The sequence below is a fragment of the Corythoichthys intestinalis genome, chromosome 11, assembly GCF_030265065.1.
Source record: "Corythoichthys intestinalis isolate RoL2023-P3 chromosome 11, ASM3026506v1, whole genome shotgun sequence".
Classification (NCBI taxonomy): domain Eukaryota; kingdom Metazoa; phylum Chordata; class Actinopteri; order Syngnathiformes; family Syngnathidae; genus Corythoichthys; species Corythoichthys intestinalis.
Genome location: NC_080405.1, coordinates 46564886 through 46582647, shown reverse-complemented (window position 1 = coordinate 46582647; position 17762 = coordinate 46564886). Strand labels below are relative to the sequence as shown.

The window sequence follows — 17762 nt, the reverse complement described above, 5'->3', positions numbered from 1 at the left end:
GTATTGACGGGGCGCGGGGCTGATTCATAGGGGACCCATCTACGTCAAAGCTGACTGAGTAACGCAGTCAAAGAACTTTTCTGTTGAATTTTTTGTGTGAATAAATGCTTAAATCCCTTAATTCTTTACAGATATGGACGTAAAAGTCTCGATTCTTAGTGTAGGTTCCACAACAAAAAGCCCTTAAATCCGACGCTATCCTCTTCCTTTTCCCTCGTACCCGCAAGACAGCGGGGAAGTTAGTTCTTTAATGCAACAAAAATTAATCCACGGCTTGACATCTAAAACTCAAACTAAAGAACAACTGAGAGATCGATAAAAAGAGAGAATGTAGAAGAACGTTGGTCAAAAAAATTACCTGAGCTCTATCCTTAATACTTCCTGCCATCACGCTGACTCACTAGTCCAAAACAGCCCCCGTTGCCCACTAATGTCGTACGACATGACGTCACAAGCCCGTCCCACCAAACCCAAATAAACAAATAACAATACTGTCTTATATAACCAAATCACAATTATCAACCTGTTTTATAGAACCAAATAAATAAAAAAAAATTAATATAAGTAATTATCCAAATGTTATTTAGGCACTTACACTTGGTTTAAAGCAAAAAAAAAAAAAAAAAGTTCTGGTAGCATTAATTTTACGTAAATATTGCGAACGATGAGGCTAGTCAGGAAATTAGCGGCTGCCATATGTAAACAAAGAGCTTTATCCATTGAAAATTGTTGTCAATAAATGCTTAAATCCCTGAATTCTTTATAGATATGGACGTAAATTAGTCTCGATTCTTGGTTAAAAGCAAAAAAACTGAGCAGGTAGCATTTATTTTACGTAAATATTGTGAAGTATAATGCCAATGCTGTAGCGGCTAATTTCTCCAATTGATTTTTTTTTTCCACAATGTTCAAAATGCATGCATGGTACGAAAAATATAATAATTGATGAATCCTCGAACAAATCACTTCTGGGACAATGCTTCTTCTTTGTATGCAGTACAGCTTTGGTACTTTTTCAAACCTAAATCCAGCGTTAGATCGCTGCATGTGACCGACTGCTAATAAATGAAGCGGAGTGTTGGACGGCCCCCTTCAGGAAGGCGTGATGCAGTGAATGGGGAATGTGTGATGACAATACATTATGAAGTCAACGACTAGTCATCATCTTGGAAAGGTCTTTTTTATTTTTATGGCGGTATGTGTAGCTGGCGGCCGTATTAGGTAGCCTAACTAGCGGTTGGAAACTAGAAACTAGAAATATACGGCATCGGTACGTTATTTTTCACTCCCCAATACTGATCTCATTTCACCGATACAACGCTATTTATGACAGCAGTAGCCATTTTCTTCACAAGCATGATGTGACAAGCTATTAAGAGTTGAGCAGCAGCCTATTTCACGTGTCATTTGTCTTCCCCTGACAGATATCAAAGAGCGCTTTACCAGCTACGTTCTCATGCTCATTGTGTGTCTGAGGAATATGGAGCAGTTCTCATGGAATTTGGGTAATTATCTTGAATTTTTATTCCACTATGTCTTAGAGGAAATTGTATCAGTAATAGCCAAGGTTTCCTCATTAGTATGTCAAAATGTGATGCTCATTTTGGTGATTGGAACATGAACTTATTTGTTATTTATGAATTTATTGTGGAAAATTTATATTGCAAAACAAAATGTTTGTAAAGAAGAGAAAATTATGAACAGAGAATATGAATATTATAATATATACTATTTCAGGACTGGATGCATAGAGCCTTTGTATCTCATTCCATTTTTACAGTGAACCTGAACTCATGTTCTATGTTGGCAAATATTTTATTTGTGCTGAAAGTTTCACCTATTATCTTGCAAATAGGAGTGGGAACCTCTTGGTACCTCACGATACGCTACGGTTTGCGATACTAAGCTCACGAAAATGATGATCTGACGATATGGCGATACAACGATTATCGATACATTGGTCAGGAAATCATTCTTGGATTTTCTACAAACAACTAATAAACAGAAAAACAAGCTTGTGCTGTGAATTGGAATGTGTTTATCACGAGTAGACTTCCAATCCATTTGAACTGTTCATTCGCTGTCGTCCCTCCCACTTCAAACAAATTGAACGTCATTGGCCGTCAGTGACAGCCAATGCCAGGCAATGAGGTAATTTTGGGTCATTTAAGGTCATTCACCTGTTGATTTTTAGTTACTTCCTGTTGATTCTGGGGTATTTCATGGGTCACTTCTTGTTTATTTTGAGTTACAGAGCAGGACGTGACCTGGGAATCAGCCAAATGAATAGGCAGTGACTCAAACTCAACAGGAAATGACCTGTAAATATCCTAAAATGGACAGCAAGTGACCTGTAAATGTCCTGAAAATCGGACAGAATGACTGTGAATGCTCTGGTTTCGAATGAACGGACATTCCCAGTCTAAATGGATTGGGCGTCGAGCACCATCAATGCAGCCTTAGGAGTTTTAAAGAGCATACGACAGGAGAAAAAAAAGTCTTAAATAACATTATTATGTGAATTGGAATCATATTTTGAGACAATTCGACTATATACAACAATTTAGCAAAGCGCAGATGACGAGAAATTAGTCTTTTAATCTGCCGGTTAGCCACGCCTACCATTATAGGGCTCTAGCGTCCCCAACAGGTGGATGACGTCAGCGGGAGACTAGGCCCATCGGGTTTACTATTCAGCCCACTGAGGGGGAATTATTCAGAACGCAGAAAACGCGACGAAGAGAGCCGCAAAATGTCATTGTTTCAGTCTCTCTACTCCAATATTTTTACAGGATATTCTTTTTATCCAAGTTATTTTCCCCAATAGCTATATAAATGGCTTCAGAAGGACCAGTCAGCCCGTCGAGGGGGAACTGTTCACAACGAGGAAAACGCGACGAAGAGATCTGCAAAATGTCATTGTTTCTGTCTCTTTACTTCAATATTTTTACAGGATATTCTCTTTATCCAAGTATTTTTCCTCAATAGCTAAATAAATGCCTTGAGAAGGACCAGTCAGCCCGTCGAGGGGGAACTGTTCACAACGAGGAAAACGCGACGAAGAGATCTGCAAAATGTCATTGTTTCTGTCTCTTTACTTCAATATTTTTACAGGATATTCTTTTTATCCAAGTATTTTCCCCAACTGCTAAATAAATGGCATGGTCATGACAAATAACAGTCTTGTGCTAAATGGAATATGAAATAATAAAAATGCACTTATTCAGGACGACATGGCAAAATTACTCCATAATGGTCAAAACTGTCGACTTCACCTTTACTGTCGCATCTCCCGAACGATATTTTATGACACCTATCGGACATATGTCATTTCCCTTCCCTGGCTTCGGAGAATGTAAACAAACCAAGAGGCGTGACAGCTAGCCGACATGCTAACCCGAACCGAGTGATGCTTCAAAGTCTTCGAAGCGGAAAATCACATATAACTAGCCCGGATTATTGGACATGACGACTGGGTTGTCGATTGTCTTCGTGGATCGGCAAACAGCCCGGCGGAGAGCAATTTACAGCTCCTTCCCCGGAGGAGGGCGGCTGCAGTTGTTGTGCAGCTAACGTGCAGCTAATGTGCATGAGGAGGACTTTTAACATGCCTATCAATGATCAAACGTAAGTAGTCCTTTATTTAAAGAAAGTTTGTAGTGTTTACTTTGTAATCGCTGTATTCGTATTTGACATAGTACAAAACAAGATGTTTACTCACTTCCTCGTAAGTCCAATGGTCCCACAGTAGTAGGGCTTGTTTTGGCCAATATCCACGATGAATGGGAACCTTTTGAAACTCCAAAAAGGCACACACGCTTCTCCCTCATACAGCAAGATTTTTCTGCAGCCGTTTGGCTGGCGTGATTACAAAAATAAACGTAATAATCCGCAAATTCAGCTGAATCCTTAGTCCACATACACAACAGTACGGCTGTATAGGGAAGAGGACGCCTTCATCCGTACACGTCACAGCGCCCTCCTCCTCAATGCAAGACCGAAGCCGGAAGTCACTCGCGGGATTCAAAAAACTAAATAAATATAGTGATCGCTTCCACACACATCCAAGCGGTCCATATTATTCAGGAGCATAAAATACCGTGTGTATTATGAAATAAACATGCTTTTTCGTGTCACATGCACTTTGAGTTAATTGAGACACTATTATGGTGGAAGATTTTGGGAGCAACTTGTTGGTTCTTTTTTTTTTTTTTTTTTTCTTTTTAACATTGACACCTTTTTAAAATGGTATCTCGATTCTTGGCAGGAGCATATCGATAACCTTTTGGGACACAAAGTATCACGATATGTCACCATTTCGATATTTTGCCACACCCCTACTTGCAAAGAAACTTCTTGTGCACCATCCTGTCTCGTAACTACTTTATTGGTAAGCTGTTGTGCTTCCATTTGGGGAAAAAAAAGCAGTCATATGCTATGACATCTACAGCAAATTACAGTAGAGTAAACCTTACGGGAACGCTGATTATTCATTCATGTTTACTCAATACTGCGTATCCTCAGAATTGGGTTCTAAAATTGTTTTAACCCATTGGCTGCCACTGACCGCAAAAGACTTCCATTTTGATTGGGAGGGCTGGCAACAATTGTTCGATCAGAGTCAGTGGCAGTGAAACATGATCACTCAATGCAATAAGATATAAGGATGGTGTTATATGGTAAATGGTGTTATATTTATATAGCGCTTTTCCACCTTTTGCTAAAAAAATCCTGCTTCCTTGAAACCACTGCTGTACTAATAACCCTTTTATATGACTATAAGGATAGGGTAGCGTTGCTCAAATTGGGTTTAAAAAAATACCCCACCCCCCTCCTTAATACTTTTCCGATATATCAGATCGGGACTCGTTATCGGCAGATCCTCAAAATCGGGTGACTCTCACTCGCATGTAAAATTTTTTATTGGGACAACTAGGCCTGTCGCGATAACAAATTTTAGTGTGCGATAATTATTCTCATAAATTATTGCGATATGCGATATTATTGCGCCCCCCCCAATTTTTTTTAACCAATTTACAATAACACAGTGCGAATACAGTATATATTAATAGATCAAGTACACCCATTTAAACACGATAAATATTTACTCTTAAATTCAAATACACTTTTTAAGAAATCACAACTAAAAACAATAGACCCTGCCTCTTAAGTAAAAAACAACAATATTGATACCGCACAGAAACACAGAATAAATAAAATGTGTTTAAAAAAATAATAAAAAATTGCACTTAATAACTTAAGCATTTAGGAAAATGAAAACATTTCCCATCATAGCTTCTGCAATGGTGTTCCATAGGGATGCAACGATACAGTTAAGTCATGGTTCGGTACGAATTTTGATACGGGGGACACGATTTTCGATCCGATTCAATACATTTAATGCTCTGCAAAAAAAATAACTGTATTTTTTTCTTTTTTTTTCTTTTTTTTTTTTTTTGCTATCGAGCAAAAATTAAATTGCAGTCATATAAACATGCATTTTAGTGCATAATATTTACGTGCTTACTTCTTACTGATATGAAAAAAATTTGTATAAAAGTGCTGAGAACAATCTTTACTGTTTGTAAAGTGAGGCAGGGCACACCGTTGATTGCTACAGCTCTCTTAGGTTTACAACATGAGCAAGACATCCTATTTATGGTTCGAATCCATCTGTGTCACGTACTGAATTAACAATATTTGCAACATTATCTATAGTCACTGTTATGGATTGATTTGGCCTTCTTAACCTCATGTGACAAATGACAGTTTAGAATTCATCGATGTAGTATATGGACTACATGTCCCATAATCACTCTGGGCTCACGTAGCCAATGGCATGGGACGTAGCACATCTAGTTTGCCATTTCATGATATCTAGTGTGTGCGTGCGCGCAACCGCGCATTAAAAAAGTTAGCAAGCGCCGCTGGAGTCACGTCTGCTCATTACTACACCAGCATATGACGGCTTTCATAAACAGGACGAGTTTGAAGCACAGCGCTTTTAATTTCATTCAGCTGTTCGTTGTCAAAGTGAGGTTATTTGTAGCAGCCAAGTCGGTAACAATGTTTTGGAGGACTTCGTTGTAAATATCCAGCGTTGTGCCGAAAAATAGCCGCCCCGCGTGATATGTCACTCCTGACGGGAGCGCCCACACGTCAACAACACCGGCGCGCCATAGGTGGTCTACAGTCACTCCGGAGCACTGACGCGGCCGGTATACGTTGAACAATAGGATATAATGGGAACGATTGGCTCTGGCGCTAGTTTTTGCCGGACCTGGAACGAAGATGCATTTTGCGCAGTTGGTAACGAACTTTTAACAGCACGTCTGCCGCACGCGCGCACACACGTGCACGCGAGGCGATAAATCGCAGCGGAAAAAATGACCGCCTTCATTTTTATATATCGCGCGATAAATGGAATTATTGCATATTGCGACAGGCTTAGGGACAACCCTAATTTCCCCCATTTTAACCACACACACAAATTATAACAGACGCAATTACATAAGATCTGTCGAGGATCCAAAAAATATTTGCTGACCCGTGAGCAGTTTTGTCCTCCAGTGAGAGCTTTCGTGAGCAGCATTAGCCGACAGGTCGATTGACAGCTTTGTGACAAGCGTCATCTTTCAGTGATGCTCTGAAAGGCAAATGTGAGTGTGCTGACTGACAGACGCCACCTGTCAGCCAAGCTGAGAGAGAGCGCGATGCACTCGTTCCTGCCCCTTTTCCATCACTCACAGGCTTTTTTTCCTCAATGCTTTGTTGTGATAAGCGAGTGAAACAAGCTTTTCCCTGAATGAGCTTCAAAGCACTTTTGTGGCGTTAGTCATTTTACAATTGTAAGTGCTGCTGTTGAAAATGAAAATGAGCATAAAGCCTACGATTAAACTGTAGTACTGGAGTTGTATTAACTCGTTGGCAGCCATTGACGTCGCTACGATAGTTCATTCGCTGCCACCCTCACAGTTCAAATGGATTGGACGCCTTCTACTGGAAAAACTCATTTTAGTTCAAAGCAGAAGGATGAAAAAAGCCATACGAATAAAAAAAAAATTCCCCAAAAAACATGGTATCTGTACAGTATCGGCTAGGGATATTTGCCGATATTTGGAAATTTAACGTATATCTGTATCGGCCATATTTTATTTATTTTTTTTTTTTAATCCGTCTGTCCGATTTTTTCTTGTTTTTCCTACTCGAGTCAGGCCTGAACTTGACGGTCTGAACTGGAGAGGTCGCACAAAAGTGGACCATTTCAAATCTGATCTAGGTCACTTTTGTATGTGGTTAAAATCCGATCTGGGCCATATTTTTCCAGAATGTGGCTGCAGACTGAACTGTCAAGTCCCCCAAATCGGATTTCATGCAGCAAGTACGTCAGCAAAGAGCGAGAGAGACAAGGCGTTACGTTAGCGATGGAGCTGTGCATTAGCTTCAGCGCCTAGCTTGAATGCGGCTTTCAGGGAAGCGGCAAGCTTGACAACAGTCATAAAAAAATAAAATGAGGGGGATATCTGTGCTCCAAATGAGCAATATTTCAAGATTGCTTACAGCCGAGAGTCGGAGCAAACTGTCCCATCTACTGGTCCTTCTCAAAAAATTAGCATATTATGATAAAGTTCATTATTTTCTGTAATGTACTGATAAACATTAGACTTTTATATATTTTAGATTCGATAGCGGCCTTAAGTTCATCCACAGTGTTGGGTCTGGTGTCTCTCAACTTCCTCTTCACAATATTCCACAGATTCTCCATGGGGTTCAGGTCAGGAGAGTTGGCAGGCCAATTGAGCACAGTAATGCCATGGTCAGTAAACCATTTATCAGTAGTTTTGGCACTGTGAGCAGGTCCCAGGTCGTGCTGAAAAATGAAATCTTCATCTCCATAAAGCTTTTCAGACGATGGAAGCATGAAGTGCTCCAAAATCTCCTGATAGCTAGCTGCATTGACCCTTGATAAAACACAGTAGACCAACACCAGCAGCTGACATGGCACCCCAGACCATCACTGACTGTGGGTACTTGACACTGGACTTCAGGCATTTTGGCATTTCCTTCTCCCCACTCCAAACTCTGGCACCTTCATTTCCAAATGACATGCAAAATTTGCTATCATCTGAAAAAAAATACTTTGGACCACTGAGCAACAGTCCAGTGCTGCTTCTCTGTAGCCAAGGTCAGGCGCTTCTTCTGCTGTTTCAGGTTAAAAAGTGGCTTGACCTGGGGAATGCGGCACATGTAGCCCATTTCCAGTACACGCCTGTGCATGGTGGCTCTGGATGTTTCTACTATAGACTCAGTCCACTGTTTCTGTACGTCCCCCAAGGTCAGGAATCGGCCCTTCTCCACAATCTTTCTCAGGGTGCGGTCACCTCTTCTGGTTGTGCAGCGTTTCCTGCCACACTTTTTCCTTCCCACAGACTTACCACCTCAGGCCTTGATACAGCACTCTGGGAACAGCCTATTCGTGCAAAAATTTCTTTCTGTGTCTTAGCCTCTTGCTTGAGGGTGTCAATGATAATAATAATAATAATAATAATAAGGCCTTCTGGACAGCAGTCAGGTTGGCAGTCTTGCCCATAATTGCGGTTTTGAGTAATGAACCAGGCTGGGAGATTTTAAAAGCCTCAGGAATCTTTCACAGGGGTTTTGAGTTAATTCTTTGATTCAGATGATTAGGTTAATAGCTTCTTTAGAGTACCTTTTCATGATATGCAAATTTTTTGAGACAGGGATTTTTGTTTTTTCTGGACTTTTTTGCCAAAATCATCAATATTAAAACAATAAAAGGCTTGAACTACTTCAGTTGTGTGTCATGATTCTAAAATATATGAAGGTCTAATGTTTATCAGTACATTACAGAAAATAATGAACTTTATCACAATATGCTAATTTTTTTTAGAAGGACCTGTATGTGTCCGTCATGCATGCTCAGTGCTTGCATGCTATCAATCCATATAAACTTTGACTATTAGACTAAACAGGGATTATTTATGTCTGTTATTTGTGTACTCTTTTTGGAAATCAAAATATGACCACCCTAGAATGCCGTTGAGCCATCATTTGTTTTGATGCTCCTTCGCATGCGGGTTAGTTTGCACAACGCATCCCGGACTGCGAATTAGTGCGCGTGAGAGATACTTGAACGGGTTCAATGGACAAAGGCAGTCTGAAAGAAAAACAGATATGACAAAAAATTGGAATTGTGCATTAAGACCTGCAGTATGAACCTAGCCTAAGTCGCACCAGCTAAAAAATGCGCAACTAAGATGAAAAAAACAACTATAAGTCGCACCGGAATATAAGTCTAATTTTGGGGGGGGGATTGATGTAATAAAATCTAGCACCAAGAACAGACATGTCATCTTGAAAACCAATTTCAGATAAAAATAGACTAGAGAACAACAGTTTATCGCTAACTCCAAACTTTCTTTCTGCTGCTCAATTACCGTTTTCGGCCACTTGCAGCTTGTAATCAATTTTGTTCAGCCCTTCTCGGTTGTTTCTATTTGTTTGTTAAATACGGCAATTGATTTAGAAAGAAAAGTAATGATAATGGTGCTATTCCATTGCCGCAGAACACCTGTGGGTTTTATTCCCCGACGTCTTCATGGTGCTCACTTCAGAAGTGGCCGTGGATGCCATTAAGCACGCTTTCATCACCAAGTTCAACGACATCACGGCGGACGTAAGGACTGAAATGTATTTTTTTTTCTTTTCGTTTCCTTTTTTTTTTCTTTTTAATCTTCATCTTCTGACTTCCTCCATGTCTTCCGGCAGGTTTACAGCGAGTACAGAGCCAGTTTGGCCTTTGATCTCGTCAGCAGTCGACAGAAGAATGTAAGGAACGTGTTCTTTTCATTTTTCCCTCCCACTGCTGACACGAAGCTTTATCTGCGTTAGGCTTACACGGACTACAGCGACTCAGTGGCCCGCCGAATGGGCTTCATCCCACTGCCTTTGGCCGTGCTAGTAAGTCCTCTAAACACTGTTGACCTGCAAATACACTGTGTCAACGCCTCATATTTTTTGTTTGAACAGCTCGTACGGGTGGTCATGAGTTCGGTGAAGGTGCGAGGAGCGCTGTCATACACGTGTGTACTCCTCTTTTATCTCGGGTAAGACCTAATTCACTTGACTCTGGGTTACAGCTAGCATTTTATGAATGCATAAATGGTCAGGCAAAATAACAACAACCAATTTTACTCCGAGATCATTTTACACATAACCCCTCCATTGAAATCCACAATGGAGTATAAAGGCCGCATACACAAAACAAAACAAAAAATAGGACTACAAGAATAAAGTAATGATATTACGGGATCAAAATAAAATCGTATTACTACGGGAAAAACTTTGCATTATTACGAGAAAATAGTCATAAAATTACGAGAACGAAGTCATACTTGTAATATTACGAGTTTAAAGTCGTAATACAAGATTAAAGTGGTACTACTTTGTAGGACCGCAGCTATCGATTATTTTAGTAGTCGATTAATCGAACTAGTTAGTTTGAATAATTGAGTAATAGTATACGGAACATGAAAAATTAAAATACTTGAGCTCAGCCTCAAACAGTATAAAATGTAAATAAATGACAACAAAAGAACAATTGGCTACTTGCATAGCAAAAGTCAGCTAGCTTAAATGCTACAAAATGCTAATTTTTTTTTTATAAAATGCTCTCAACAAATGGTTCAGACACATATTACCACAAAAAAACAGCTAATTATACCTATAGACTAAATTACGAATGCATTAAAAAACATTAGCTCAAACAACAGCTAATGTTGGTCTTAACAGGGACCTGCTGGATTCCCGCATGTGAAATGAGGCAGACAAGATGGCGGTGTATCAACCCAAATCAATACAACTAAATGCAAACACTTTCAAAATAAACCATTACAACGCCACTTTAAATAAACGAATACTCGAAGCAGCAAATCGATTACTCGAGTTTATCGATTAATTGTTGCAGCACTACTACTTTGAAATTTTAGATAATATTCCGAGAAAAAAAGTCATAATGGTATTTTATTTTAAAAAATAGGACTACAAGAATAAAGTCATACTATCACAAGATCAAAATGGAATCGTATTCCTACGAGAAAAACGTTGCATTATTACAAGAAAATAGTCAAAATATTACGGGAATAAAGCCATACTTGTAATATTACGAGTTTAAAGTCATAATACGAGATTAAAGTGGTACTACTTCTTAACTTTAGGTAATATTCAGGAGGGGGGGAGTCATAGTGTTATGTAATTTTATTTAATATTGCGAGAATAAGGTCATATTATTACAATATTAAAATGAAATCGTAATACTACGAGAAAAACATCTCAATATAACGAGAAAATAGTCATAATATTACGAGAATGAAGTCGTACTTGTAATATTACGAGTTTAAAGTAGTAATACAAGATTAAAGCGGTACTACTTCGTAACTTTAGGTAATCGAGAAAAAAGTCAAAATGTTATGTAATTTTATTTAATATTATGAAAATAAAGGAATAGTATTACGATATTAAAATGCAATCGTAATACTGCAAGAAAAACGTCTCAATATAACGAGACAATAGTGTTAATATTACGAGAATGAAGTCATACTTGTAATATTACGAAATTAGTCGTAATATGATATTAAAGTGATAATACTTCGTAACTTTAGGCAATATTATGAGAAAAAAGTCAATTATGTAATTTTACTTAATATTACGAGAAAAATCGTAATTTACGAGTCGTTGTATTACGTAATATGTATTATGGATGCAAATTAGCTAAATATTATGTAATGTTTATAAAACTACGTAAATTACCTTGGTTGGGAGCTATGACGAAGTGTTAGTATAAATCTTATATTGATTCTAATTTGATTTTATATTTTTTTTTGTGAAACCGATTCTAAAATACAGATTCCCGAGATGCTCTCAATATTGTTCACTATAACGGAAGCAGCAAATTATTTCGTAATATATATGGATGCAGTGCAGCTTATTATTAGCTGCAATGCATCAATCCAAAAAAATATGGAATATAATCACTTTAATTTTGTAATATCCTGACACCTTTCTCGAAATATTTCAACTTTAATTTCGTTGTATTACGTAAAATTATGTATCATTATGACTTTTTTTGTTGTATTACGTAAAAATTTTGTAACATTACAAATGTTTTTTCAATGGCCTATTTTCTCTAATACGCCACCTTAAAAATCCCTTTATAACTAAAGCTCTGCAATTTTGTAACCTTTTAAAAGAACCCCAGTTGTAAGAAAAATCTCATTGACAGAATTTGTATAATCTATTTATTTATTTTAAAGCGTGCTTGTACGTCATCAAACTGACTCAAATATTCCCACACAACACACGCAGGCTTACATAAGCATCCACATTCTGTCCTCACGTTCTCCCCGCGCTCGTTCGCCGTATCCCATCAGACCGGCGCCATTGAAGAGTTTCCCCCTCGGGGTGAACAGTACCGTGTTGTCATCTCGGCTGGCATCTCGGCGGTTTAAAAATAGCCCTGCCGTGCCCTGGCAACAGTTCAGCTGAGCTGACATTCGCTCGCTCTTAACACTCCATCGCATGCGGTGGCAGCAGCAGCAGCTCCACAGACCTAATTTTGTCTGCCTGTCATCAGTGACGCTCCGTTTAGCCCTCATGATGGCACACTTGGACAACAAATGCATCATGATGGACTAGTCGTAGTTTTACACACTATTGAACATGTGCTCAAGAGCTCATACTCAATACCTCAGTGTTTTGCAACCTTTTCTGAGTCCCAGCACATTTTTACATTGAGATAAATCACATACACCACAAACTAAAAATGTTCCAAAATGACTTTATGTACAGTATATTTAATTATGATACAATTTTTTAATATTTATACTTATAACATAATTGAGTAGGTTTTGTCTCATCCCCGGTGAAAGTACATTCGAACGAAACATAGCTATCACTGTATTGGCTTGTCTTTGAACCGTCTTCTCTTTTTTTTTTTAAACTACGACTCATACTAGGGCCCTCATGTGGGTCAGAATCTTGTCCAGGTCTCAGTTTGGAATTTGAAGTTGTCCGCGTATCCGTAGTCCACCAATAGGAGCGGTGCGCCAGCGAATCAGGTGCACAAATAGGAGCGGTGCGCCGGCACATCGGGCACGCCAATAGGAGCGGCGCGCCGACAACAGCCCCATTGACTCGACATTATTTTAAAAGAGGAAGAAAAAAAAAGAAAAGCAATATTGGATCATTTTAGGACTGCAGCTATCGATTATTTTAGTAGTCGATTAATTGATGAACTAGTTAGTTCGACTAGTCGAGTAATCGTATATGGAACATGAAAAATTAAAATACCAGAGCTGAGCACCAAACAGTATGAAAAAAATAGGATCTATATGCACAACAAAAGAACAATTGGCTAACTTACATAGCAAAAGTTTGCTAGCTTAACTCATTCACTTCCAGCCATTTTCACCGGTGCAACCCCCTTCGCTCCCGACTATTTTACTGGATTTTGACTGATTTTGCAAGGCCCACAGAAAATTCTGTTCTATTGCTATATAAACATGGAACCAACCAAAAGAGAGATTAGAGAGACTTCTTTCAGCAGGAAAAAACGTAAAAACAGTAAGTTCATATCTTTTTCCATTCTTTAGAAATCAGTATTAGAGAATAGCTTAGTCTGAGCAATTTTCCAGTTTCCGCTGAAAAAACAGAGAAATTGAGCTATAGGTGAAAGCATACATTTCAAACATAACTTTGACTTTAACACAGGTATGTTTTGCTTTAGTTGCATGCCAAACATATCAATAATGTTTTCCTTTTACAAAATAACATAAACAACAAGACAAATAGAGCTTTTGATAGCAAAGTAACAATTTATTTACACATAACTGAGAGATGACGCTGTTGTGGCCGCGACAGCCGGGTGAACTCTTCCCTCATCGCTGCCTGTCTCATAAAGATGGATTTTTTTGAGTCTCTGCGGGGTCTGCTCGGCGAGCAGCACGGACTCAACGGCATCGTCCGCTGCACTGGTGGTCCCGGTCATTCTGCTCAGTCGTCCAGTGCCTGGCATCCTGGGCGTCCTCTAGGTCATTCTGCTCGGTCGTCCGCCGCCTGGCATCCTGGACGCAATTCGGTCGTCTTGCCCGGCCATTCGTTGCCGTTGAATCGGGTTGCGGGTCTTACCAAATGCACTACTGCTCTCCAGGGCCAGTTTTATTGCTTTAAAATGGATTTTCAGCTTAGTGCTTTGAAGGTAAATTGAATCAGAACCCAGAGATGTCTCTTGTAAAAAAAAAAAAAAAAACAAAAAAACGTAAAACACATCTAAATTCGTCTTTGGGACACTGAAAATTTTTAAAATAGAACGTATTTATACGTTTTTGGGAGCAAGTAAGTTGAATGCTATAAAACGTTCATTTAAAAAAAAAAAAAAATTATACAATGCTCTTAACAAATAGTATAGGCACATATTCCCACAAAAAACGGCTAAATCACCTATAAACTAAATTACGAATGCATTGAAAAAAAATTTGTTCAAACAAAAACTTTTGTTGGTCTTAACATGAAGCAGCTGGATTCAGCCATGTGAAATGAGGCAGTCTAGAGGGCAGTGTAGACATCCAAATCAATAAAACTAAATTTCAAAATACACCATTACAACGCCACTTTAATTAAACGAATACTCGAAGCAGCAAAATTTAGTTCGAATCTTTTTTTTCTAATCAAATATTGAGTTAATCGATTGTATTGAATCGTTGCAGCACCAGATCATTTGCGCTGTGGCTCACTGGTTGAAAAACACTGCAGTACCCTCATGCATCATACTAACTGTTTCTAATCAATTTTGGTTACTTGATTGTGTAATGTGAGGATGTCTGTGCACATTTTCTACACATTTAGTTCTATAATAGAAAAATGGCACACACAAAAAAAAAAATCAGTTTAATGAGCGCTGTCGTTAAAGCTGCCATTGGTGGTGCTAGGCGTCCAAGCCATTTTGACTGGGAGGAGCAGTTAAAATTAATTGGATGTCTAGCGATGTCTGTCAATTTCACTGGCAACCTGTTGGTTCCTTTAATAAACAGTGTCTTTTTTTAATTTTTTAATGATCCAGCGATTCTTGGCGGGAGCATATCGATTACCTATTCTCATACAAAGTGTTGCGATATATCACCATATTAATTGTGACATGATATAGTTGGTGAAGGAGTTTTTTTTCTTTTTTTTTACTACATGTTGGGGACCCATAAAATGCATAGATTTTCACCCGTTTGCACACGTCTACTAAAAAATTATTGCGATTTTGGGCATCTTTCCACTTACCAGCTAAAGAACATGCTCTATTAGGTTGAAAGGCAGGAATTGACTTTGCCTGAAAGCTAACACTCCCCTAATGACTTCTAAATTAGTAGTTTTAATGTTATTATTATTCATATAGTAGATGTCTGCTGTGGTTTTGCTCAGCTAAATCTAACAAGTTATGATTTGGCGGAAAGTCAAACGCCACCACTCAATACTATGACCAAAATAAAAAAAATATAGAGTTTACTTCAAGCCAGAGTGTACTTTATTCATTTTAATTAATTAGCATTGTATTAATTTATACATTTATTTATAATGATATAAAAATATATATATTTTAAAAAATACAATAAATATATACATTTTAAACAACTAAATATAAACTCCTATAAAGTCTTTAGTGCCAACATTTGAATAGCTGTCCACTGTCGTGACCACTGTCCCTGAAAGGGAAAGTTAATTCTCTCTCTCTCCCTTCAATTAATCCCCATTAAAATTACACAGAATTTTAGCAGTTGAGTTGATAAAGCTCAACGGCTGTAGCCTTTTTTCACAAAGACCCTGCAAAATATATGCATAAGTGATAAAGAGCCTGCAAATATATTGCTGCTTTTCACAAAAGGTCCTATAAAATGACCCCCTTCGATCCTTTTCCACTTCTTTTATACATAGATCCTGTTAAAACTAGTGACTTTCATATAACGATAAAGCAAAATAACTCGCACACAGAATGGCCTTGGAGAATTCCAGAGCTGGTACGCTGCAGAATTATTGCCTATTTCAAGCATATGTCCTTTTAAACTGGTCCTCTGTTGTAAACTAACGCATTCTCTGTGTTCAGACTGCTCACACTGAAGGTGCTGAACAGCATCGTGCTGCTTGGGAAGTCGTGTGTGTACGTCAAGAGGGCCAACATGGAGGGCAAACTCTTCCAAAAGCCCACTACCGCTCCGCCCTCCTCGGTCAAGCCCCCCAACATCAAAGCTGAGCGGCCCCCGACGACTGCAACAGTCTCAGGTAACGGGGACAAAAAAGCTTTCGTCTTTGCACAACTCCACATCTGTTGACTATTTCACCCAGAGAGTCTTCTGTGTTGTACATAATCCGTGTATTTTCACTAGTGTTGCACGCCTCCGTGAAGTTGGCCCTCGATCAGATGCAAATTTATATAAAAATCATGTCAATCGTTTGTGCTTGTTTGTGCTGTAAAGAGTTTCATTTGTGCTATTGTTTTTGAGATTTTATTTTATTTTTTTAAGGTATAAGATATTACATGTTTTTTTATATATATATTTTGTAGTGATAATGTCACCAACACAAAACACTCCTGTGCTATGTTTTGTTTCCTTTCTGAAAAAAAAAAAATAATTATTTGAAATAACTGAAAAACCGTTGCAGCACATTCAATATTTAAAATCACAAAATAGCCAAACGAATGCACCACTTCGGGTCCATTTTGCAGCTTACAGTGGGCTGCGAGTGATGTCATCATTCAAAATGACTATCTCAATATCTATAAAACGACAGCAGCAGAAACGAAAAAAAAATTTCAGCACAAATGTAGCACAAACGAATGGCACCACTTCGGGTCTATTTTGCAGTAACTGGGGGGCTGCGTGACATCATCTCTACAAATTGAAAGCAGATTATCTACAAAAATGTTGCAAATTTTTACAGCCTTAACCAGCACAAACGATTGACACCATTTTTAGCTATTCTTAATGGTTAATAGGTGGCTGCTTGACCTCAGATTGAATGATAAAAGAATTGTAGATACAGTAACTCAAATACAATCTCAGCACAAACAATGGACATAATTTTCATTGAAATTTGTGTCTGAAGAGGGGCCAACTTGACAGAGATGTGTTGCACGGATACCATTTTTTTTTTGGCTCCCGATACCGATTTTAACAGCCGGATATCAGCCGATAGCACTTTTTTTTTTCCTTTGGTACTCTCTTGACTGTAAAGTAAGGGTGTCAACAATAATCGATGCTGCGATGCATCCCGATGCGGGGCAGGGACGATTCGATTCGATGCGGGCAACACGCTGAATCGATTCAGCGCATTTTAAAATATATAAGTACGTTCAAAAATCTTCCCTGCGCAATTCCGGTGATGCAATGGATTTGGTTTCCCCATTTGTATTGTTATTCTCATGTTTACCTGTAGAGAGAGCTACTTCACATTCAAAGCAAGCCCGTAGAGGTTAAATCGGGCCTATAAATTCCAGCCCAACCCGACACGGCCAGCTGGTATTGAAGCCCGACCGGCCAGATCAATTAACTATAGATTTGCATGCCCGAGCCAAGTGATGTGGAAAAAATAAAAACGCAGCAGCAGCAGCAGCAATTTATTTTCATTTCTTCAAGTTTTCTTACTGTTTAAATAGTCTACATATTTTTATAAGAGTTATAAAAGCCTTTACACAACGAAAT

The 17762-nt window shown here is 38.6% G+C and overlaps 1 protein-coding gene across 2 annotated transcripts in view; it reads left to right on the top strand.

The window, feature by feature from the left end:
* tapt1a (transmembrane anterior posterior transformation 1a) overlaps nucleotides 1-17762 on the top strand; it is a 46221-nt gene that overhangs the window by 21455 nt on the left and 7004 nt on the right. For both annotated transcript variants that reach the window (XM_057850432.1, XM_057850431.1), the window contains 6 exons: nucleotides 1425-1505; nucleotides 9588-9697; nucleotides 9790-9849; nucleotides 9913-9981; nucleotides 10051-10127; nucleotides 16166-16341. In XM_057850432.1, coding sequence (XP_057706415.1) covers nucleotides 1425-1505; nucleotides 9588-9697; nucleotides 9790-9849; nucleotides 9913-9981; nucleotides 10051-10127; nucleotides 16166-16341 — 573 coding nt within the window. The remainder of the gene's footprint in view (nucleotides 1-1424; nucleotides 1506-9587; nucleotides 9698-9789; nucleotides 9850-9912; nucleotides 9982-10050; nucleotides 10128-16165; nucleotides 16342-17762) is intronic.